The sequence below is a fragment of the Gastrolobium bilobum genome, unplaced genomic scaffold (genome assembly GCF_033153095.1).
Source record: "Gastrolobium bilobum isolate Gb01-03AN ecotype WA unplaced genomic scaffold, APGP_CSIRO_Gbil_v1 utg881, whole genome shotgun sequence".
In the NCBI taxonomy this organism is placed as follows: domain Eukaryota; kingdom Viridiplantae; phylum Streptophyta; class Magnoliopsida; order Fabales; family Fabaceae; genus Gastrolobium; species Gastrolobium bilobum.
The window spans coordinates 152,816-179,775 of NW_026898866.1; the positions used below are offsets into that span (position 1 = coordinate 152,816).

Here is a 26,960-nt window from a genome sequence, read left to right on the forward strand (position 1 = left end):
ACGACAAGTCAGAGAGCGCTGTTCGTGTTAATACCTGTTATATAAGAGAACGTGACCACTGAGCAACGCTTATGTAACCTTTCATTTCTCTTATCCCTCAACTCTCAACTCTCAACTCATGACATCTCTTATGTAACCTTCCATCCAACACTGAAACATTGCAACTCCTATCATTCATTCATGGTCAGTCATAGTCATAGGTTATGCTATCGTGGTTTGTTTGTTGGTTTGTTTGTGACTTTGTGTTTTGTGTTTCCTTTTTTTAATGTTAATTGTTCCCTTTGTATGTCTGTTTTTTTCTTTTTCTTTTTTGCATACTTGTTCTGTTTCAGAATCTTTGCTGCTTACACTTTTTTTTTGATATGACTGTTTTGGTTTGATGAACAGAGCCACTCTTTGAAGCGGTTTCGGTGTCTGTGAGTGTTTTTTTGCTGCCATGGATCCAAACTTTTGTGGAAGCAGGTACGAATTGGATGATGAAGGGAACATTGTGATAATCTCTGATCCAAACGATTGGGATCTCAACGGACACCACCGGAACCTTGTTGATTTTACAAGCTCCGATGCTCCTTTTTATGAACCCGGTGGGGACCCACTTAGTTTTGCTCCGTCAGAACCGGTTGTTTCATCCGCGGATGGCCCCTTTGCAGCCATGGCCACGGTGGCGGATCCTTCTCTTGAAGACACGGACTTTTCAGAAACTGTCAGGTACATAAGCCAAATTCTTATGGAAGAGAACTTTGAGAGGAAACCGTGCATGTGTTATGACCCTCTGAGTCTGCAAGACACTGAGAAATCGTTCTATGATGCTCTGAAAGCAATAGAGCCTCTTTCCCCAAATCAACACCCTCTTGACATTCTTGAGGGTAATTGTTTTACTACTGATTCTGGGAGCAGTGCTAGTTCTAACGAGTTGAAGCCCCCTTCACCTGATACACCTGTTTCTGGTGTTTCTTCTTTGCATTCCATTTCCCACACGCCTTCTCAACTTGTTTCTCCGCATGATTTGAGTAATATTAGTGATGGTGCGTTCGATATGGATTCTTCTGTAAGCAAGCTCTTGGCTCAAAATATCTTTAGTGATGTAGACTCTATGTTGCAGTTTAAAAGAGGGTTAGAGGAAGCTAGTAAGTTTCTTCCTCAAAGACCTCAGCTTTTTACTGGTTTGGAGAGCAGCACTGTGTCTCCTGAGCCAAAGGGAGAGGATGCTACTAGGGAGAATTCACATGAGTTGAAGAGTAGAAAGAATCATGAGCGCCAAGGTGATGATGGTGAAGAAGAAGGAAGAAGCAACAAGCAGTCTGCTGTTTGTGTTGAGGAGGAGAGTGAAATATCTGATATGTTTGACCGTGTGTTACTTAGTATTGAAAATGTTCCACTGTGTGCTGAACAGCAGGATGTATCAGTTATAGATAGTAGTAACACACACTCAAGTGAACATCCACATTCATCTGATGGAAGGAAGTCTCGTTCCAAGAAACAAGGGAGGAAGAAGGAAACCGTGGATTTGAGAACCCTTTTGGTTCTGTGTGCACAAGCTGTGTCTGCCAGTGACACCAGGACTGCTAATGAACTGCTAAAGCAGATTAGGCAACATTCTTCACCGTTAGGTGATGCATCACAGAGGTTGGCTCATTACTTCGCCAATGGCCTAGAGGCACGCTTTGTTGGTGCCAGTACTGGAACCCAAATATTTTATATGAGCCTCAAGAAGATCACCGCTGCTGATTTCCTGAGAGCTTACCAAGTTTTTATATCTGCTTGCCCTTTCAAGAAATTTGCACATTGCTTTGCAAATAGAGCAATTATGAAAGCAGCTGAAAAGGCAGAAACCCTTCATATTATTGATTTTGGTATCCTGTATGGTTTCCAGTGGCCAATTCTCATCAAGTTTTTATCAAATAGAAGTGGGGGGCCTCCCAAGCTACGCATCACCGGAATAGAGTATCCCCAAGCAGGCTTTCGTCCCGCAGAAAGAATTGAGGAGACTGGTCGTCGTCTAGCTAACTATTGCGAGCGTTTCAATGTTCCGTTTGAGTACAAGGCCATAGCATCACGAAACTGGGAAACCATTCCAATTGAAGACCTTAAAATTAAGAGCAATGAGGTACTTGCTGTGAACTGTCTGGTAAGGTTTAAAAATTTACTCGATGAGACAATTGAAGTGAATAGTCCCAGAAACGCGGTTCTGAATTTAATCAGGAAGATAAATCCAGATATTTTTGTTCAATCCATAATAAATGGATCTTACAATGCCCCTTTCTTTGTCACACGCTTCAGGGAGGCACTGTTCCATTATTCTGCTGCTTATGATATGTATGATACTCTCATATCCCGTGACAATGAATGGAGGTTGATGATTGAGAAAGAGTTTATGGGCCGAGAGATTATGAATGTTGTGGCATGTGAAGGTTTTGAGAGGGTTGAGAGGCCCGAGACATACAAACAATGGCAGGGTAGGAATGCAAGGGCTGGTTTTAGGCAGGTCCCACTGGATAAGGAGCTAATGTCCAAATTTAGGGATAAGTTAAGAGAATGGTACCAGCATCATAGAGATTTTGTCTTTGATGAAGATAACAACTGGATGCTTCAAGGTTGGAAGGGCCGCATTTTGTATGCTTCCACTTGTTGGGTTCCAGCATAATGATATGTTACTGAACTCTTATACCTGTTTCGAAACTCAGACTGGATTAAAGGTATGATTCTAACAATCACCTATAGGTTTCTAATCTTTCCACTTTTATAGTTCGTTCTTTTCCCCTGTTTAGATTTGGGTTATAATCCTAGTAATACTTAGCTGTTACTTTAGTTATTACAGCATTTATGATGTAACAATGAAAAGCTTATTGTTTTCTTTTGATGGTTTCAGGTCCTGGTATATCTGCTATGCCCTATTTGCTTAATCTTCAGGGATTGTGATGACTATTCTTCTCGGCTTTGCACCATGCAGACTCTGTAAAATTGTGGCAGATCTTCTTTCCAGCTTTCCACCAAATCCTACAATGATCAGGAGGGCCTGTTAGAGTAGGAATTCCCTTCTAGGCTTTTAGTTATGTTTGTCCGAACATTAGCAATCAAAATGTTGATATTTTTTTCCCTCTCTGACCGACATGTATTATAAGCACTTCACATCTTATATATAAATTGGTCTAAGGTTTTTTGCTGGATATCTTGTCTCGCAAGATAAACTAGCTACTGAGTTGACAGTTTTGATTAATTTGAAACAAATGACTATTTCAGTAGTTTTACAGTGACAATTCTTGCTTCTTGTTTCTGTCTTTGAAATTTCATTTTAACACAACGTCTATGAAGTTTTTCAATTCCCAATCAAAGCATCTCAATTGGAAAAATGGCTTGTAATTTGCTCCACTGGAAGGGAACTTCATATCTGTTGTTGTATAAACTAAAATACTACTTGGATGCAAATGCTGACATATGGCAGCTTCTAAACTTTTTTTCCTTGACTAAACTTGCACCACCTAAAATACAGTTTGAACATCCTAAAAAAAAAATTAATGCTGTAACATTTTTGGGATGCCGTTTGGTTGACTAATTTTGATATTTTTCAAATTAGAGATATTATAGGATTGAGTATTGGCCTTTGAAGCTGATGCAATTAAGTGCTTATTTCCTTTCCAAAAGAAAATTTCAAATTCAATCTGCTATGTGTGAGTGTGACGCATTCTTATTTTGAGTACCACTGCAAAAGTGATGAGTATATCTCTTGGTCTGAACCACAAAGCATTGCTCAGAGATGTGGTGTAATACTTGTTCTGGACCAGGAAGCTTTTTTCTTTCTTTCTTTCTTTTTGTGATCTCATTTTCTTGCCTGCCATTAATTTGCTGCTCATATTGTGAAATCTGCTATATATTTCCTGAGTTTTCCCATTAATGTCTTTCTCTTCTTGACACAACACACTAGCATTAGGATTCCCCTATCTCTGAGGACATTGCACACCACACAATTTCTTTTATAATTATTGATTATAATGGTTCAAAATGTTTCTTTTATTGGTTGCTTCTCTAACATGTTTTGTGCTTGTAAAATGTTGATAAATTTTCTTTCCTTTTTTTAAATGAAAATTCTTTAAAATGCTACATTACATATGTAACATCCGGGTAAGACAGATATCTTTTTGACTGCGTTGGAGAGAAGTATTGTCCTTTGGTGGTCAAATTATTCAATTTCATGGCTGAAAGGTGTAATATAAATATGTTATCTTTCTTTTTATTCTACTTTGCAACAATTATTGGACTTTTGATTGATTTCTGTTTGGTTTGAAGGATTCTTGTTTTGTAAGTGTTCAGGTATGGAACCGAACACTTAAATACTTCTATCTTGACAATTTATCAATCCTGTTGGCACTGCATCTATTCTTTTGGGTTCTCTTTACTTGGGTTAAGATTTCTCGCAGACACTTGTGAGATTATAGATTACCTCTAGTTTTTATCAATGTATGTCTCCAACGATAGTTCATAAACAGGAGATTAGATGCTGTTTACTTTCAATTTCAACGTGGTTTAATTTTAAAATTTCCAAGAGGAGAGACTGTTGTTTACTTTCAATTTCAAGGAATTTTGGATGGCATCTATATTTACTGATCTTCTCCTCTACCTTTTCTTTTATTGCTGCAGTGTTTATTTATTATTTTTTTGGTACATGCTTATTGAACCTGTAGATCAGACACTAGTGCTTCAGTGTTTCATATAAACTCTTACAGAATAATATAAATAATTAAAAAGGCCTTCACCCAACACCTTAAGGTTTTGGGTTGAGATGGTGGTTCTTTATATGGTATCAAAGCTTGAGTGACTACAAGGTCACAAGTTCGATTCTCACCGCCCCCACTTTCTAGTGGAATTAATTAAAAAGCATAAAAAAGGTAAACAAAAAATCGGGCCTGTGCAATATCCACAAGAGAATAATATAAATCATTAAAAAGGCTCTCACTCAACACCTTAAAGAAGTGTTTTAAACCCCGCCCCACCTCGGGGTCAATCCCTCCGGGTCAATGACCCCCTCTCTCTGAGGGTTCGGGTTAGTAGTTAGACCCTACTTGCATGTTGAACCCTCTAACTCCTTAAACCTCCCGGTTGAACTCTTGACTCCCGGGTTATAGGGGTCATTGCATTTTTTTAAAAAAAATTATACACAAAATAATGTCATTTGATGTGGAAAACAAACAAAAAAACTCATTGGTGTCAAAATTTAGAACTATATCTGAAATCTGAATTGTTCTTCATCTTCTCTTCTGATTTTCTCTCCCTGACTCAAACTCAGTCTTCCTGTTCCGGTAATCTCCTCCACCATGCTGATTCTTCTTTCTCCACCGTTAATTTGTTGTGTCGCCGCCTTTCCTCCATTACTATCTATTGGGTAAGGGATCTCCTTTCACATACTATTGTAGGTGCATGAGAAGAACAAGAAGGGCCTGAGTTTGAAGATATAACTTTTCATTAATTGCATTGGAATATGTGTTTTATACTTTGATAGTTTGATTAGCTTGTGAATATTGATTTGTAGATATAATTGGTTGAATTATGTTAAGTATATTTTGAATCTTTAATGATTGGTGGTTTGATTTTTTTGAATTTTTCATATAGAATATATATTTATCTTTTTTTAATGTATAAAATCAGGTCAGCGAAGTAACCCCGTGACCTCCCGGTTGAACTCATGACCCCGTGACCCCTGACCTCGGCCAGATCGATGGTCGGGCCGGGTTTTTAAACACTGCCTTAAAATTTTGGGTTGAAGTGGTTCTTTACATAAACAATCAAAACTGTGGGAGGGTAAATTTTAAAGGTGAACACATATACATAATTTCGTACATCTCCAATTTGTATCTTAGGGCATGTTTGATGCATAGTATAGGATAAGGCTTGATAGTATAAGACTTGATAGTATAAGGCATGATTGTATAAGACCTGATTGAATTTTAATACTATCCAGCGTTTGACACGTTATTGTATCAAATAATATTTTGTATAAGATAATATCATCTAGTATTTGGTAATGCACTGTATATATATATGATAAAAATAAATATTTTTAATAAAAATATCATTTAATAAATTTTTTATATAATTCTTCAAAAAATGTCATATGATATTAATTTTTATAAAAATTTATTGATCAGTGTGTGTCCAAAATATAAATTAATTTTTATAAAAATAAAAATATTCAATATTTTAAAATTAATATATTGAAAAATTAATTTTTATTTTAATAGATTAATATTAAAATAATATATTAATTTTTGAGAATTACATTGGTCAACGATGTTAATACATCATTTTCTTATCAGGCCTTATCCGTCACCTTTAGGCCCGATTAAGTTATACATCGTTTTGATATATTAAGGAATTATGCTGTATAAGCTTATACTATACGATAGTCATACCAAACAACTGAAAATGTCATAACGTATAGTATAAACTTATACTATCATGCCTTATACGTCACACCATACAGGCCCTTAGCCAAATTGGAGATTATAACTTTTTTTTCTATTTTGATCAATAATTCATTGATTATATACTTATTGTGGCAAACTGTGCATGTTGGATCAATATTTCTCTCTTCAACATTTTTTTTGTTAATGTTTTTTTTTGGAAAATTGAGAGAATCTTAATTTTGATTCTTTATTTCGATCCTCTTGTCCTCCTTACACCCTTGCCAAAGGTTAATGCATCGGAAGTCAATTATAGCGATACTTCCTAGAGTGCGTGATTCTTGAAAATATCTGCCTTTTGTTTCTCGGGCATGGATTGGTTCTTTATTGAATGTCACTTTCCTCTACCCCATGATTGTTATGATTGATTTTGATTGTTATGATTGTTTCTGTCTTTGAAATTTCATTTTAACACAACGTTTATGAAGTCTTTCAATTCCCACTCAAAGCATCTCAATTGGAAAAATGGCTTGTAATTTGCTCCACTGGAAGGGAACTTCATATCTGTTGTTGTATGAACTAAAATACTACTTGGATGCAAATGTTAACATATGTCAGCTTCTCAACTTTTTTTCCTTGTCTAAACTTGCACCACCTAAAATAGAGTTTGAACATCCTAAAAAAACTTAATGCCGTAGCATTGCTGGGATGCCGTTCGGTTGACTAATTTTGATATTTTTCTGATTAGAGATATAATAGGATTGAGTATTGGCCTTTGAAGCTGATGCAATTAAGTGCTTATTTCCTTTCCAAAAGAAAATTTCAATTTCAATTTCAATTTGCTATGTGTGACGCAGTCTTATTTTAAGTTTCACTGCAAAAGTGATAAGTATATCACTTGGTCTGGACCACAAAGCATTGCTCAGAGATTTGGTGTAATACTTGTTATGGACCAGGAAGCTTTTTTCTTTCTTTCTTTCTTTTTGTGATCTCGTTTTCTTGCCTGCCATTAATTTGCTGCTCATATTGTGAAATTTGCTATATATTTCCAGAGTTTTCCCATCAAGGTCTCTCTTTTCTTGACACAACACACTAGCCGTAGCATTCTCCTGTCTCTTTGAGGAGATAAATTTATAAATATAGTATATAATCATCCCACTTCTTCATAGGTTGACAAGCCCATATGTAGCAAGTTGCGAAACCTCCTTTCTTGCAATAATCAAGTTATCCAATCTGATTACACATCAGATTGGATACCTTGATTATTGCAAGAAACAAAATTTTGCAACTTGTTACATTTTATAGAGGAGTGAGAGTATGAGTTCAATCCTCAGTATCATTTTTGGAAGAGGTTTAAAGCCTTAATCCTGAACCCGTCCTGAACAGGATTGCCTTCCGTAGAGGATACTTGTGGTTTATTCAAAAAATAATATTGATTAAAGTATTATGAGCTTATTCTGGTTTAGTATGAAAAAACACAGGGAGCAAGTAATTAACAAAATAATTTATCATCAACCCACCAATATCTCATGGTAAATAAAGGTATGAAGAGCTTCTCCAGTCGTAGTCTGTCTTTTGCGGTGTCAAATACCTATTTCAGAACTCATACTGGATTAAAGGTATGATTCTAATAATCACTTATAGATTGCTAATCTTTCCACTTTTATAGTTTGTTCTCTTCCCCTGTTTAATTTTGGGTTATAATCCCTGCAATACTTTCTTGTTACTTGAATTAGTACAACATGTATGATGTAACAATGAAAAACTTAACCTATTGTATTCTTTTGATGGTTTCGGCTCCTGGTATATCTGTTATGCCTAATTTGCTTAACCTTCAGGGATTGTGGAGAATATTCTTCTCAGCTTTGCACCAAGCTGCAGCAGACCTTCCCAGCTTTCCACCAAATCCTACAATGATCAAAAGGGCGTGTTAGAGTAGGGATTCCTTTCTAGGCTTTTAGTATGTTTGTCCGAACATTAGTAATCAAATTGTAGATTCCTCCCCTCTGACTGGCATGTATTATAGGCTCTTCACAAAGTTGAGAAAAAACTTGTAAATTCCTCAAAAGAGAGTTCGACGACAGCCTTGAGAACCAGGTCATTGTCACTTTTATTAGGGTGGACACGAAGATGCCGAATATGATTGGCTCGTCAATCCTCTTAATGTACATGTTCGTGTCAAAGGCATCGAGATGAATCTCGGGGTCCTGGCTTCCATCATACTTTGGCAAGTGGGCTACGTCCATCCTTACGGGTAGGACACATTCACAATGATATCGATGAATAGACTATCATTGTATTGTCCCTTGTGATACTTCCTTCAATATGGACCTCCTTTACCTCGGCCTTGGTTTTCATTGTTTCAATTGCAATCAGCATTTTATGCTTCGCCGTCATCTCCATCCCGGCAGTGGTTGTCACCTCAGCTTCGATGACATGTCTTATTTTCATTTTTGCCATGGTTATGATCTCAGCCTCCTTCCCTTCTCTTATTCCCTTCACCTTGGACTCAATCTCCCAGCCTCCTTCCCTTCTCCTGTTCCCTTCACCTTGGACTCGATCTCCCCCGTGCTCTGGGTTTCCATTTTGGAGTAGGGGCTCTTCTAGATCTCAGATCCTCTGGGCGTCCATCTTGGATCTAGTTGTGGTTCTCCATCTCTTAAAATCGGGCTGAGTGTGGTTTGCGTTATAAATTATCTATGTCTGCCACTGGGGGCGGCTGAGTTTGGAGTCGGCGTGGATGCTGTCTCTGAGGTGGCATCGCTGATGTGGATGACGTCGTAGTTGAAGCCAAATTCGTTGTCATGCTCAGGCCTGTTGAAGGGTTAATCCATCAAGATGAGATGGGCAGGTGGAGGCAGAGGCTGCGACAGTGGCTGTTGCTCCTAGTGTTCACCATGTTGGTAATAGAGGTTAGAATTTGCCTTTTTCCACAGACGACGTCAATGTTCTATCAGAGGGATAGAGATATCTAGTCAGAGACTACTAGGTTGATTTTGGATCTAGGACTCTCTCAGGTATCTATGAGGAAGATGCAAGCAGATCACACAAAAATAACGATGTAGCCTTTCGTACAATGACAACAAGTAATGAGAGAGAGAGAGATAGAGTAAGTCTATACCTATAGGATTTACCATTTACCTTTGTAAATGTTTTACCTCTTATTTATAGAGTTTATCCGTGGACAGTGAAATTTTAGGCCTTTTCAGGACCCAATTCCATATCATTTGCTGTCGCACTAGAATTCGTATCATCTAAAGATTCTTTCTTCTATTTCTCTTAGTTTTCTCTTTGTGTTCCCTTTCGTGGGCTTTCAAGAATATGGCCTCTAATACGAGCCATAACATTCTCATACTTTCGAAAGTGTTTATACTTTGATTTTTTTTATATGTTCTCTTTATTTATTTATCTTTATTTTATAACATGTTATTAGCACAGATATTTCTACAATTTCACCTAAGGATAAAAGATCTTCAAATAAAAAAAAAACCTCCATCTTAAAAGTATATTATCTTAATCATTGTTGTGAAAATTGGACCGGACCGGCCGGGTCGACCCGGAACCCGGTGAACCGGTCATCTGACCGGTCCGGTCGACTCGGAACCCGGTGAACCGGTCCGGTTATCACATTGGATCAGTCAAGTAACAGACCTGGTACGACCCGGCCGATTTTGGTGAAAAACCGGTGACCCGGCCCGGGTTTTTTAAAAAAAGATATTTCAAAAAAAAAAAATTCAAAAAAATAATCATAATTGACATATTTGAGTGATATGTTACTTATTGACTTACATAAGTTATGTACCTACAATCTTAATATTATCTCAATTATGCACTATGCAGAAAATTTTCCCGGGGGTCTGGATAAAACTGCAATCAATAGGCTTTTCCTAATCCTTCTTTCCCGAAAGGAAGAGTGTGAAATTCTTTTTCATTTCCGCAGGGACCTAGTTAGAGATGTCATTTACCGAACCTGAAACACCAATATAACAAGCATTATGTGTTTGTTTGATCATTTATTGGAAAATAATGTATAATTTATTATTTTTTATATTAAAATATTTAAAATTTATATATTTTTTCAGCTATTTGAGTATATTTATAATTTTTTTAATATAAATTATAGATTTATATATAATCACCGAGTCATATGGTTCAACCAGTGACGCAGTACGGGTCATTGATCGGGCCGGTTTTAATAACATTGATCTTAATGAACATTCAAGGACATAATTATGAAATTAGTAATTAAGTATATTCATTAATATGAGGGGCCAAAAATGTTCACATATTATATTCTTTTTCTTTAGCTAAGTTTTTTCTTAAAAAAGTTTTATTGAGACATGTTCAGAGTCATCCAAGTGAGGGTGTTTTTTTTTTTTTTTTTTTGATAACAAATTTTTAAAATATATATGCGGATGACTTTTTATATATCGTATGATTGAATTTCTTTATGATTTTTAATGTATATGGTAACCACTATATTAATGATGTGTTGAAGTGTAATTATTCTCATATTCATTTTTGGAGTTATTTAGTGATATTGTTATATATTTTAAAAAACTTCATACCTTAATCTTTTTTTATTTTCTCTCTTTACCTTCCTTTATCGATTTCTCCTATTTTATTTTATAACAAGAATGACAATACGAGTCTCTTATAATTTTTGGTAATTATACACTTAAAATTAATTTTAATAATATTATTCAAACAATATTTATTTTATTATATTAACTTCAGCAGATAAAAATTTTCATGCATAAATCACTTCACGATAAGTCACCATTGACTACAAATAATTTCATAAAATAAAATCTAAACATACTCTCTATGCAACTGAATTAATTAAATTCTCGTTGTCAAATTTATATATATTTTTGCATCTAGACTTTTAATTATATATCGTATATCGTAATGGTTCAAAATTCCGGGGAAAGTTTACCAGATTAATAGAATAGTCAAATATATATATATATATATATATATATATATATATATATATATATATATATATATATATATATATTCTGTTGTAAAATTAATAAGAACTAGAGAAAGAATATAGAGATAAGAGAGATAGGGGAATGAATTATCACTGTATTGTCGTATATCCATGATGTTTTATACATGTCTTATTTATAAGCTCAGAAAATATTAAAGACATAATAGCTACAATTATTTCTCTAGCGGTCATAATGTTTCCAACAGTCATAACGTCTCTAACAGTTATAATGTCTCCAACTATCATGACAGTTATATAACAGATTGGACAACCAATAAATTGTTTATAACACTCTCCCTTGGATGTCCAATAATCCTATTGAGAAGAAATATGTATGAGAAGCTGCCTCATTAAAAACCTTATCAGGAAAACTCAATGGGACAAAATCATGGTGAATGAAAAAAGAGTGCAACACTTATTTTACTCCCCTGAAGATAACATTATTTAATATCTCTGAGTTTACGAAAAGTTTCTCAAAACTTGAAGTAGGTAATGCCTTGATAAATAAATGTCAAATTATCACTTGAACGAATTTGTTGAACGCCATGAAATAATTAAGCTTCCACTTGTGATCGAAATCTTGTTTGAGATCTGCCTTTGTGTTGCTCAGGTAAATGACCTGCATTTATAATTATTCTAGTATCTTCGTGTTGGATAAGAGGGATAAGAGTATGATCGTGCTAATAAACTTACAAACAAGAAAGTAAAAATGTGAGGGTAAAAAAGGTTGAAGATCTGGGGTTAGAAAGTTGAACATCCACTTATTTGATATTTTCACAACTCTTCCTTGGATGTTCACCCTTAATCATACGCTAATATATTGCTTCATTAAAAACCTTCAAAAGAAAATTCCAGTGGGATAAAAACTTGGTGAAGAGAAAAGAGTGCAATTATTATAACTCTCCCTTTGAATTTTTATTGTAGTTATCATATGAGTAAATATCATCATAATATCTCCTCCTTAACCGAGCCATATAATTAATCTCATTTATCATGCTATATATTATGCCCCATTGGCATTTCAAGATTAGGAATTTATTTTTCACGGGGGTGAAATAAATATTTTATTTATGTCGAGCGATCTCATAACCATTGGGGTACTCAATGAATTTGTTTTATCCATGTACAATCTCTTTAAATTATAAGTCAACTGATAAATATTTTATCAAGGCGATTATACCACATACGCCTTTATTTCTTTAATCCATTTACCAATATTTGAAGCTTTATTCAACAAATTTTCTGGGAATTCTTATATGCTTCAAGAATTTTAAATCCTTCAAGGATTTTTATATAAATTTCATTATCGATCGAATAAGTCATATAAATAGGCTATAATAACATCCATTAGACGAATGCCAATTTTTCATATACTGTCAGATGAATAAGACATTTGAAGGTGATTGCATCCACCACAAGAGAATAAATGCCTGACTTTTGCGAAAATTATTGTACTACAAGTCGTGCTTTCTTATTATAGTTTTACACATTTGTACCCCACTGGCTTTACACCTTCACATGTTTGGATTATAGGTCAAAAAACTTTGAATTTGAGTTGCATCTTTATATTTTGGCCAATTATTTCTTTGTTCACATTTCTTTAACAAATTTAGCTTCAAAATCCTCGTCTTGTTTTATCATTTCATTTATGCAAAAATCTTGTCGACAACTATATCTTTACAGTTCCAACTTTTTCCTGTAATGACATAACTAAGAGATCTCTTCATTCTCATTATTTCTAGGCACTTGAACCTCCCTTGAGGTTTTATCAAAGTTATGTCTTTATGTCTCCATATTATGACCATCTTAATCATTTGTTCCTTTCCTCCCTTTTTGAGGATTTTTATCCTTGGAACTGATCATTTTTCTATGTACAATATGAATTAGAGCAGTTACAGTTGGAATATTAGGCTTATTGGTCAGTGAAATCATCTGACAGTCGATATATAATATCTTTTCTTATATTTACTTTGTACGTGGATTTGTATGATATAATAATAAATTTTCCAACTGTTTATTCTCTCCCCCTCGTGTTGGAAAGACTGATAACAATAATCTACTAAATCTCCCGTCATTATTTCAAGATATTATATAAGAAAATTAATATCCAACATATATTCCCAACTATATTTAGGATTCATCTTTGTGCGTTATGGTGGAGTAATTAGAATATAAATCGCACATCAAAAATATTATTTGGCTCCTGACCATAAGCCAATGTAATAGGGAGATGATAACTTATTGGCATGATGCGTACAAGTACTGCAACATAAAATATAACATATTCCCATGCAAAAATAGGAAGCTTTGTTCTCATAGGCAATGTTCTAGTAATCAATTGGAGACATTTAATAAATCATTTCGTTAATATATAAATTCACCAGCATTATGAAGACAAATTATCTTTATTGTACTTTTAATATTTTCATTTGAGCTAACAATCTCACAAATATCAAGATAGACAAACATGTGGCCATTTTGTAGATGCATCTATTAAATTTATATTATTTGAAAGGTCAACATGATAGGTGAATGAGCCCATATATTTTACCCTATACGCATTATAAAAATACAAGAGATTGAATCTCAACTTTAGCTGGTGATAATTTTTCTTGAGAACTAGCTTCACAAGAAAATTCAATAAAAGAACTAGCAACACAAGAAAATTCAATAAATTTTCAATAAATCGAAGAATCTTCTGGTTCTTCAATACATGATCATATGAATTTTCAATAATATTTCGCATCATATTTGATCCGGGATGGTCCATCCGGTTATGCCAAATAATATAGCCATTATAATCAATATCCTTTTGATTTACCAAGACATGTTTTTTAATCATGCTAATATATATCGAAAGCAAAATAGGTAATTTTTCTTTTTTATACACATTTCTTACTTGCAATATTTCTAGTAATAATAGTCAATTTTACCATCATTTGTGGTCTCAATGTGATATATTTGGTTTCCCTTTGGTAATCACAAATTAGCTCTTTTAGAGCTTTCAATTAATTTTTTTTATTGCCAATTATTGTATTAAAATTGATTTCCTCCATATCAATATGTGAGATTACATATGTCACGTATCATTTTGTATATAGGCACAAATAATTCAGTTTTTGCTACTTCAGGAGCAATAACTAACAAAGATATTGTTAGCCTCAATATTGATTAATTTCAATGTTGCCCTTATTTTAATGGGTTCGCTTTTTCTGCAGTTACTGCAGATAACTTATCTGCAGTAAGCCCAATACGACGTCGTTTTAGGCGAAAAGCATGATGTTTTTGTAATTTTAATTTATTTCAAGGTTATAATAGTCTTTATATTTATAATTTTTTAAGATTTCAAAATCAAAACGACGTCGTTTTGGGGATAAATGCAGATAACTTATCTACATTAACTGCAGAAATATTTTTCCCTATTTTAATTTGTCATATTTATTTCATTAGCCATTTCATTTGGCTTTTTTCATGATTTGACCCAATGTTAGATTTTCTATCATCCCTTCAGGGGTTATATATCATTACATGTGCTTATAGCTCTCAAAATAGCTAGAGTCTTTCATATATTTGGCATCTATTTTAGACAATGCTTTTAAACCACCGAGTCTAAAATTATAATTATTTTTACTCATTCAGATATGAAAAAACACTATAATAACTATATATTGAATGAATATTAATTATGATTTAAAATAAATAATTCATATTATAAATTGAGCGTTATAAATTGAGTATTAAAGACATTCAAGGTCTAATTAATGTGATGCCTTAAAACACTATAATATTTGAAAAGAACAATTTCAATATTTATGATGGTTTCAAGACTCTGTGCTAAAAAGGTAGAGCAAAAATGGTACGGATTCAAATGATCAATTCAGATGTTATATGTATAACAATTAGTTCGAACGAAAATTGTCATTTTAAAGGTTGTCAAATGTATTCAAAATTATTGGCTTAGAGATTAAATTTACATATATACGTTATAGAACCAGCTCATATTACATTCAGTTATATTTTATTAGAATAGAGAGAATAAAAAAACCAAGCAAATGAATGGTACTTAATTTTTTTTTATTCTGGAGTAATTTTCATCGATTAGCACTATTTTTTATTAATAAAATCTGAGAGATAATTTCATTTTACAAATAAAATATCTTATCTAAGAAAAATAATTAATTCAATGCTAAAATGAAAGATTTAAAAATTTATAAATAAATTTTATTTCATTTAAAAACCATTCCTAGTTTAACTCTATATATGTAGAAATTCAAACTAACATAGTTGAATTTGAATGGTTTTGATTTCAAAATCAAATCAATTTCATTTCTAAAAAATTTCAAACCATTTATATAACGGCCAAGATGGATTTGACTTTCAAATAAGATTCCTTGATAAAAAAGTTATACAACAATGATTTAGTTAATTTTAACATAGGTTTTATAAGAGTTATGTTGTAGTATAAGTAATTGTGTAATGTTATAAAGATTCGTTTTGCGTGTCGAAATCTTTTTTTTTTTTTTGCTTCAAAAAGTGTGGATCCCACAAAATATTGTGTGTGTAGGAAACTTTGTTATGTCATGTTAAATAATAAATGCAAACCCCTTTTAACATCTTTCTTATTTTGATTTTGTACATGTTGTCATAAAAAGAAAATTAATGTTTGTTATCAAAAAAAAAAAAAAATTTAATGTTAAAAAGAACAGGTGTGTAATGATTCTCCCTTCTGATATACAAAAAAAAAAAAGATTCTCCCTTCTTTTTTTCACAGCCAAATTTCCTTCGGGAAGATTTGCGTAATCACATGAACTAATAGTCATAGAGGGGGCTGTTCGTGTTAATAGCTGTGATCATACATTTCAAAAATCTTGCAATGTTGCGTGCGACACTCTCCAAAAATAAAAAAATAAATATCGAATAAATTTTTTTAGAGTGTATAAGAGATTTTAAATTTAAAAATATAATAATAAACATTTATATTTTATATTTTTTTGTAAAATTAACGACTATTATAAATTTAATTTAATTTAATTTTTTTGTTAAATTATTAAATATTGAATATAAGAGAATATATTTTTACCAGTAAATTTTTCTAATACCACTCTAATTATCATTAGTTTAGAGAAAAAAAATTAAATAAAGAAAAAGAAAAATAAAAGCAACTTTTGAATCCAATAATGATCAGATTGATAAGTTTACCCAAAAAAAAATAAAAAATGATCACAGTGATGATAGAAAAAAATGATAGTAAAAAATATTATTTAAATTAATATCGTGTCGTTGGTCAGTTGACCCTCAGGATGGTCACCGAGTGATGCTTATGCAACCTTTCATTTCTCTTATATCGACTCTCAACTTATAACGCTTTCTTTCTCAACTTCCATCCAACACTTAACATTGCGACTCCTATAATTCATTCATGGTCAGTCATGGTCAGTCATGGTCATAGGTTATGTATTATGGTTTGTTTGTTTGTTTGTGTTTTGTGTTTCCTTTTTTTAATGTTAATTGTTCCCTTTGTATGTCTTTTTTTTTTTTTTTCCCATACTTGTTCTGTTTCAAAATCTCTGCTGCTTACACTTTTTTTTTATATTACTGTTTTGGTTTGATGAACAGAGCCATTCTTGGACGCGGTTTCGGTGTCTGTGAGTGTTTTTTGCTGCCATGGATCCAAACTTTGGTGCAAGCAGGTACGAATTGGATGATGAAGGGAACATTGTGATAATCTCTGATTCAAACGATTGGGATCTCAACGGACACCACCGGAACTTTGTTGATTTTACAAGCTCTGATGCTCCTTTTTATGAACCCGGCGGGGACCCGCTTAGTTTTGCTCCGTCAGAACCGGTTGTTTCATCCGCGGATGGCCCCTTTGCAGCCATTGCCACGGTGGCGGATCCTTCTCTTGAAGACACAGACTTTTCAGAAACCTTCAGGTACATAAACCAAATTCTAATGGAAGAGAACTTTGAGAGCAAACCGTGCATGTTTTATGACCCTCTGAGTCTGCAAAACACTGAGAAATCATTCTATGATGTTCTGAAAGCAATAGAGCCTCTTTCCCCTAATCAACACCCTCTTGACATTCTTGAGGGAAATTGTTTTACTACTGATTCTAGGAGCAGTGCTATTTCTAACGAGTTGAAGCCCCCTTCACCTGATACACCTGTTTCTGGTGTTTCTTCTTTGCATTCCATTTCCCACACGCCCTCTCAACTTGTTTCTCCTCATGATTTGAGTAATATTAGTGATGGTGCGTTCGATATGGATTCTTCTGTAAGCAAGCTCTTGGCTCAAAATATCTTTAGTGATGTAGACTCTATGTTGCTGTTTAAAAGAGGGTTAGAGGAAGCTAGTAAGTTTCTTCCTCAAAGACCTCAGCTTTTTACTGGTTTGGAGAGCAGCACTGTGTCTCCTGAGCCAAAGCGAGAGGATGCTATAAGGGAGAATTCACATGGGTGCAAGAGCAGAAAGAATCATGAGCGCCAAGGTGATGATGGTGAAGAAGAAGGAAGAAGCAACAAGCAGTCTGCTGTTTGTGTTGAGGAGGAGAGTGATATATCTGATATGTTTGACCGTGTGTTGCTTAGTATTGAAAATGTTCCACTGTGTGCTGAACAGCAGGATGTATCAGTTATAGATAGTAGTAACACACAGTCAAGTAAACAACCGCATTCATCTGATGGAAGGAAGTCTCGTTCCAAGAAACAAGGCAGGAAGAAGGAAACCGTGGATTTGAGGACCCTTTTGGTTCTATGTGCACAAGCTGTGTCTGCCAGTGACACCAGGACTGCTAATGAACTGCTAAAGCAGATTAGGCAACATTCTTCACCGTCAGGTGATGCATCACAGAGGTTGGCTCATTTCTTCGCCAATGCCCTAGAGGCACGCTCTGTTGGCACTGGTGCTGGAACCCAAATATTTTATATGAGCCTCAAGAAGTTCACTGCTGCTGATTTCCTGAGAGCTTACCAAGTTTTTATATCTGCTTGCCCTTTCAAGAAATTTGCACATTTCTTTGCAAATAAAGCTATTATGAAAGCAGCTGAAAAGGCCGAAGCCCTTCATATTATTGATTTTGGTATCCTGTATGGTTTCCAGTGGCCAATTCTCATCAAGTTTTTATCAAACAGAAGTGGGGGGCCTCCCAAGCTACGCATCACAGGAATAGAGTATCCCCAAGCAGGCTTTCGTCCCACAGAAAGAATTGAGGAGACTGGTCGTCGTCTAGCTGACTATTGCGAGCGTTTCAATGTTCCCTTTGAGTACAAGGCCATAGCATCACGAAACTGGGAAACCATTCCAATTGAAGACCTTGAAATTAAGAGCAATGAGGTACTTGCTGTGAACTGTCTGGTAAGGTTTAAAAATTTACTCGATGAGACAATTGAAGGGAATAGTCCCAGAAATGCGATTCTGAATTTAATCAGGAAGATAAATCCGGATATTTTTGTTCAATCCATAATAAATGGATCTTACAATGCCCCTTTCTTTGTCACACGCTTCAGGGAGTCACTGTTCCATTCTTCTGCAATTTATGATATGCTTGATACTCTCATATCCCGTGAAAATGAATGGAGGTTGATGCTTGAGAGAGAGTTTATGGGCCGAGAGATTATGAATGTTGTAGCATGTGAAGGTTTTGAGAGGGTTGAGAGGCCCGAGACATACAAACAATGGCAGGCTAGGAATGCAAGGGCTGGTTTTAGGCAGCTCCCACTGGATAAGGAGCTAATGTCCAAATTTAGGGATAAGTTAAGAGAATGGTACCAGCACCATGGAGATTTTGTCTTTGATGAAGATAACAACTGGATGCTTCAAGGTTGGAAGGGCCGCATTTTGTATGCTTCCACTTGTTGGGTTCCAGCATAATGATATGTTACTGAACTCTTATACCTGTTTCAGAACTCATACTGGATTGAAGGTATGATTCTAACAATCACTTATAGATTTCTAATATTTCCATTGTTATAGTTCGTTCTATTCCCCTGTTAAGTTTTGGTTTATAATCCTAGTAATACTTAGCTGTTACGTGAGTTATTTGCATATATGATGTAACAATGAAAAGCTTATTGTATTCTATTGATGGTTTCAGGTCCTGGTATATGTGCTATGCCCTATTTGCTTAACCTTCAGGGATTGTGATGAATATTCTTCTCAGCTTTGCACCATGCAAACTCTGTAAAATTGTGGCAGATCTTCTTCCCAGCTTTCCACCAAATCCTACAACGATCAGGAGGGCCTGTTAGTGTAGGAATTCCCTTCTAGGCTTTTAGTTATGTTTTTCGGAACATTAGCAATCAAAATGTTGATACTTTTTTCCCTCTCTGACTGACCGACATGTATTATAGGCACTTATATAATTTGGTCAAAGGTTTTTGCAGGATATCTTTTCTCGCAAGATAAACTAGCTACTGAGTTGACATGTTTGATTAATTTGAAATAAATGACTATTTTAGTAGTTTTACAGTGACAATTCTTGCTTGTTTGTGTCTTTGAAATTTCATTTTAACACAACGTCTGTGAAGTCTCTCAATTCCGGCTCAAAGCATCTCAATGGAAAAATGGCTTGTAATTTGCTCCACTGGAAGGGAACTTCACATCTATTGTTGTATAAACTAAAATACTACTTGGATGCAAATGCTAACATATGTCAGCTTCTCAACTTTTTTTCCTTGACTAAACTTCCATCACCTAAAATAGAGTTTGAACATCCTAAAAAAAAATTTAATGCTGTAACATTGTTGGGATTCCGTTTGGTTGACTAATTTTGATATTTTCAAATTCGAGATATTATAGGATTGTGTATTGACCTTTGAAGCTGATGCAATTAAGTGCTTATTTCCTTTCCAAAAGAAAATTTCAAATTCAATTTGCTTTGTGTGACGCATTCTTATTTTAAGTACCAGTGCAAAAGTGATGAGTATATCTCTTGGTCTGGACCACAAAGCATTGCTCAGAGATGTGGTGTAATACTTGTTCTGGACCAGGAAGCTTTTTTCTTTCTTTATTTCTTTCTTTCTTTTTGTGATCTTTATTTTCTTGCTTGCCATTAATTTGCTGCTCATATTGTGAAATCTGCTATATATTTCCTGAGTTTTCCCATTAATGTCTCTCTCTTCTTGACACAACACACTAGCAGTAGCATTCCCCTATCTCTTTGAGGACATTGCACACCACACAATTCCTTCGCTTTCTTTTGTCACCTTATAATTATTGATTATAATGGTTCATAATGTTTCTTTTATAGGTTGCTTCTCTACATGTTTTGTGCTTGTAAAATGTTGATAAATTTTCTTTCCTTTTTTTAAATGAAAATTCTTTAAAATGTTACGTTACATATGTATGTTCTGGGTAAGACAGATATCTTCTTGACTGCATTCGAGACTATTGTCCTTTGGTGGTCAAATTATTCAATTTCATGGGTGAAAGGTGTAATATAAATATTTTATCTTTCTTTTTATTCTTCTTTGCAACTATTATTGGACTTTTAATTGATTTCTGTTTGGTTTGAAGGATGTTTGTTTTATAAGTGTTCAGTTGTGGAACCGAACACTTAAATACTTCTATCTTGACAATTTATCAATCTTGTTGGCACTGCATCTATTCTTTTGGGTTCTCTTTACTTGGCCTAAAATTTCTCGCAGACACTTGTGAGATTATAGATTACCTCTAGTTTTTATCAATGTATGTCTCCAACGATAGTTCATAAACACGAGATTAGATGCTGTTTACTTTCAATTTCAATGTGGTTTAATTTGAAAATTTCCAAGAGGAGACTGTTGTTTTCTTTCAATTTCAAGGAATTTTGGATGGCATCTATATTTACTGCTCTTCTCCTCTACCTTTTCTTTTATTGCTGCAGTGTTTATTTATTATTATTTTTTGGTACATGCTTATTCAACCTGTACATCAGAAAGGAGTGCTAGAGTGTTTCATATAAACAATCAAAACTGTGGGAGGGTAAATTTTAAAGGTGAACACATATACATAATTTCGTACATCTCCAATTTGTTTCTTAGCCAAATTGTTTACTCACTTTTATTCACTAGTCTTGAATACATATTCTGATTATTAATTTTTTTTTTTCTATTTTGATCAATAATTCAATGATTATATACTTACTGTTGCAAACTGTGCATGTTGGATCAATATTTCTCTCTTCATCATTTTTTTTGTTAATGTTTTTTTGGAAAATTGAGAGTATCTTAATTTTGATTCTTTATTTCTATCCTCTTGTCCTCCTTACACCCTTGCCAAAGGTTAATGCATCGGAAGTCAATTATAGCGATACTTCCTATAGTGCGTGATTCTTCAAAATATCTGCTTTGCCTTTTGTTTCTCGGGCATGGATTGGTTCTTTATTGAATGTCACTTTCCTCTACCCCATGATTGTTATGATTGATTTTTCTCAACTTTGTTTTTAGTAGTGCTTGACGACACATTTTGGTCTCATGGGGCCATGGGGGCATGAATCTGTCTACCCCTTTCCTCTATCATGAAATTTTCAAAAGAACCTCTTTTACTTTCTGAGTAAAGGGCATCATTGGTTAATGGAGATGTGGATAATTTAATCTAATTTCTGTATTATTAGAGTGCAGTTAGGTGCAATCTATATTGGAAATTCATATTCAAAGGGCACATGTTGCTCATCCATGTATAACTTTAGTTGGTCCCTGCAGCAGCCTCAACCAAATCCTAAGGCGAACATGGATGGTTTAGGCCACTTTTAGAGCATATTTGATACATAATATAGAATAAAGCTTGATAGTTTAAAATCTGATTGTATAAGACTTGATTAAATTTTAATACTATCTAACGTTTGATATAATATTATATAAGATAATATATTATATAAGATAATATCATCCAATTTTTGGTAATACACTGTATAATATATGATAGGTTAAAAATAAATATTTTTGTCAAAAAATACCTTTTAATAATGAATTTACATAATTCTTCCAAATATATCAGATGATATTATTTTTTATAGAAATATGTTGATCAGTGTATCCAAAAAATATATTAATTTTTATAAAAATAAAAATATCGAATATTTTAAAAAATTATATATTGAAAAATTATTTTTTATTTTAATATACTAATATTAAAATAATATTTTAATTCTTGAGAATTGCATTAGTTGATACATCCCCTTATCAGGCCTTATCCTACCCTCCTAGGCCTGATTAAGTTATACATCATTTTGATGTATAAAGGGATTATGCTGTATAAGTTATATTATACGATGGTCACACCAAACCAAAGTTATTAAAACCGGACCGGTTATTGACCCGGTCAAGGTACTGGGTCACTGATTCAACCACATGACCTGGTAATTATATGCAATTTTATAATTTATATTAAAAAATTATAAACATACTCAAATATCTAAAAAAAATGATAAAAATTTCAAATATTATAAAAAATAATAAATCACATATTATTATCCAATAAAAAAATCAAACAAAAATATAATGATCGTAATACAGGGCTTTTGGTTCAGAAAGTGACATCTCTAACTATAAATCAAATCAAAATTTTCTGCATAATACATAATTGAGATAATATTAGGTGTTGTAGGTACATAACTTTTGTAAGTCAATAAGTAAAAAAAATATTCAAATATGTCAATTATGATTTTTTTTTTAAAAAAATTAGAATTTTTTTTTTGGGACCGGGCCGGGTCACCGGTTTTCATGAAAACCGGCTGGGTCGGACCGGGTTGCACCGGTTCTTATGCATGGCCGATCCGTTGCTTCAACCGGACTGGTTATATGACCGATTTACCGGTTCCCGGATCGACCCAGCCGGGTCGGTCCGATTTTCTTAACATTGCATCAAACAACTAAAAACGTCATAATGTATAATATAAGCTTATACTATCAGGCCTTATACATCACACCAAACAAGTCCTTATAGTTTAAATTTTTTTTTAACGAGGAGAATTTTTGGGTAGAGTTTTGTCCTGTTCCAGTAAAGGATCCCTTGTAAGAATCAAAATTAATATTAATTCAAGCCTTACTATTACATGATAAGAATGGTATTGGGGGAGATCAAAACCCTTTTACAAACGATACTTCCATCAATAGGTCAAGTGACAAACTACAATAAGTGAGTCGATATTACCTCTTAACCTAAAATCTTAAGGCTGTAAGTCTATGAGCCTTTTGTATTTATATAGTCTCACTTGATCTATGTTTAGTTAATGTGAACTTACTACACCACTACTCACTCACACTTGATTATTTCCAACATTAATTACATGTTAATGACTACATTTAATTTCAAACACCATCAAACTAGTGAAAAAATGACTTTTGGAAGAAAACCAAGGCCCGTAGCGACTGCTCGGAAGGAACATTTGTTATTGAATAATCGCTTCGTCTCTGAAGATAACTTACAGCTATTTATTCTAATGTAGATTCGACTGAAAAAAAAAAAAAAGGGCCTACTATTGTAAAGAACCTTGGGATACACCACCCCAAAAGCTAGTTCAAGGGGTGAGAGTGCCCAAGGCCTTATAAAGGCCATATTAGTTGTCCATCCAATCAATGTGGGACTATATATCTCAACACGCCCCCTCACGCAAGAGCCCTTCAGGCTAGAAGCGTGGAAATTGCACAGGCCCATTTTTGGTTTACCTTTTTGTGCTTTTTTATTTTATTTTTAATTCCACTTTAAAGTGGGGGACGGTGAGGCTCTGATACCATGTAAAGAACCTTGAGGTCACCACCCCAAAAGCTAGCTCAAGGGGTGAGAGTGCCCAAGGCCTTATAAAGACCATATTAGTTGTCCATCCAATCAATGTGGGACTATATATCTCAACAGCTATCATGGATGTACACAAGATAATTTTTCTTTGAAGTTATCAAAATAATTATCGATCTCTCTTAACTTACTAAACAATGATCCAAAAAGTTTGCAGTCATTTTGTAATAGTTATTGAGAATATAACTTATTTGTTTTTTAACTGAGTTTACAAGTAGATGGTCTCAGATTAAGTGATGAGGTACTCAAGGATTGATCCAGCAATTAAAGAAGGGTGTTACTTGCCTAACCTACTAGAGTAAATTCTCGTAAATGAACATAAGCTAATATGTGGATACTTCCTTGAAGTTGTTTGAGGAAGGTTTTATTCTCAATTAAGGCAAAAGTTAATTTAGAAAGCTAAAATCTCTGCCAAAATAACGAGATATACTTTCTTTTTTTGGTAAACCGTGGTATACTTTAATTAGGGAAAATTATTTATCCTTTTAAATGACACAATTTATATCCTTTCACTTTCACAAAGAGATGTGACCCACACTTTTATTTTATTTTTTGTCAATTCTCTCTTCTCCTTTATCTATCTCTTTCTCTCTCTTAAAATGATATAATTTTACATCCTTTAAAATGATACACACTTTTCCCAGTTAATTATTAAATGGGTAAGTGATTTCTATTATTTTATCTTATCCAAAAACTGCACTTGTATTAAAATAAGATTCTACCCATCTTTTTTTACTTGTGTGTCATTGCTTAAAAAATGAAAGACTAATGGTGAAGTGTTTTTTTTTTAGAAATTGTCTCAATCAAAGTCATGTTTTCATTCAAATTACTATTACTTGGAGGATTAGTCAACATATATGCATGTGCATATATGGTGAAGAAACTATTATTTTTGAGAAACAAAACAAAGAGGAATTAAGTCACCGCAAAAACTTGTACTAGGGGTATGTATCTGGACGAATTTTACACTGTATTAAAAAGAAAACATCAAAGAACGTTGAAGTTTCAAATGGGTTAGTAATCTAACATGAACAACGTCTAAGTCATTACACTGTTATGTAGAGATAAAAAAAAGAGTAAACACCATTTCTAGTCCCTGTAAATATCTACGAAGTCCTTTTTAGTTCCTGACAATAAAAAAGGACCAAATTGGTCCCTGAAATTACAAAAAAAAGGCCATGTTAGTCCTTATGTCAACTCCCAAATATGTAGAGTAGCCTTTTTCTTGTACTTTCAGGGACCAATTTGGTCCTTTTTTATTGCCAGGGACTGAAAAGGACTTCGTAGATATTGCCAGGAACTAAAAAGGGTGTTGTTTACTCTAACAAAAAAAAAGTTTCCTTTGAAATTTCTTCCTTTTCTATGATACGATGTTGGGGTCAACAATACTTTTTATTTTTGGCTAAGATGTTGATGACAAGTCGATTAATCTATCGGGGAGTGGAATCATGGTACACAAGTGACAAGACTGACATAAAACTGCATTCACATTGAATTTAAAATTTTATTTACTACTCCAATAGGAATACGATGTGGCGAGTGACTTGAGGATCAAGAATTCACTTGCACCCACCACGTGTGTACTTTTGACTACTTCATGTTCATAGTTTTTTTTTATTAATACTTCATATTCATGGATTGAAGACCAGAAAGCACACAGCGCCTATTTCCTGTGTGTGACAGTGACTGCTACTAGACCATGTCCAATGAATGATAATTTATTATTGGGTTTGATTTTTTTTTTTATTATATGCGATAAAAAAATTCAAACTTCATATATTTTTATATGTGTGTAAAAGATAATTTTAACTCTTATAATATAAAAAACATTAAACTCTTTATTATTATAATATCATTTTTTTTAATGTTATAATGACTCAATTTTAAGGACACAAGTGATAAAACTGTTGCTTTTATAAAATAATCAATTAAATCTAAAAATTTAATGGGTTAATAAAATTTTGAGTAAATATCCTTTTTGGTCTTCAGAAAATTTCACGAAGTCCGTTTTAATCCCTAGTAAATAAAAAGGCCCATCGTGGTCCCTAAAAAATTCAAAATGGACCCATTTTAGTCCTTTTGAGGACTAATATGGTCTTTTTGAATTTGTGAGGGACTACGATTTCAACTAAATAGGTCCATTTTAAATTTCTTATGGACTACGATGGACCTTTTTATTTGCTAGAGACTAAAAGGGGCATCGTGAAATTTGCTGAGACCAAAAAATGTATTTACTCTAAAAAAATTTCCACATGAGAATTTTTTTGAAATCTTTTTTTCTTGTATTCTCGCCGGAAATAAGAAAACTTATCATGTGAAAAGAGAAGTTATTAACCCAAATTTAAATTATTAGAAAAAAATATGTGAATCATTTTATTATATCACGTGAAATTTATTTCTTAATACATCAATTTTTTTTATTTTTTTTTGTAAATAATACATCCACTTTTTGGGTTCTAGGATGTACAATACATAAGTTCATTTAATGAAATTTAGATCACTTAATTATAGGTTTTGCAATTTGGCTCAAAAGCTTATAAATATGAGATAGGATGTTATTCCTATTAATTAGTGTTATTATCAATGTCACTACCAGTTTATTTCACCGTTAAATTGATTACGTTGATCCAACGATTATATTTAATTTTCTAAAAACTTTTTTTATTCTCTTTATATTTAATTCTTTATATGTATTTTTATTTTTGTATGATTATGATTTCTCATGTTTAATATAAATATGAAAATAAATATAACCGTTAAATGAACATAATCGATTTAATAGTGCAACAAAA

At 33.5% G+C, this 26,960-nt stretch overlaps 2 protein-coding genes across 2 annotated transcripts; both read left to right on the plus strand.

The window, feature by feature from the left end:
• The first annotated feature begins 73 nt into the window (after positions 1-73).
• LOC133284821 (scarecrow-like protein 34) lies at positions 74-3,221 on the plus strand. The gene is made up of 3 exons (XM_061481928.1): positions 74-183; positions 388-2,696; positions 2,870-3,221. The coding sequence occupies exon 2, from the start codon at positions 437-439 to the stop codon at positions 2,642-2,644; it is 2,208 nt and encodes a 735-aa protein (XP_061337912.1). The 5' UTR covers positions 74-183; positions 388-436; the 3' UTR covers positions 2,645-2,696; positions 2,870-3,221.
• A 13,786-nt stretch (positions 3,222-17,007) lies between these two features.
• On the plus strand, positions 17,008-19,787 carry LOC133284822 (scarecrow-like protein 30). Its single transcript, XM_061481929.1, has 2 exons — positions 17,008-19,318; positions 19,490-19,787. Exon 1 carries the CDS (start codon positions 17,059-17,061, stop codon positions 19,264-19,266), a length of 2,208 nt encoding a protein of 735 aa, XP_061337913.1. The 5' UTR covers positions 17,008-17,058; the 3' UTR covers positions 19,267-19,318; positions 19,490-19,787.
• Positions 19,788-26,960: the final 7,173 nt, after the last annotated feature.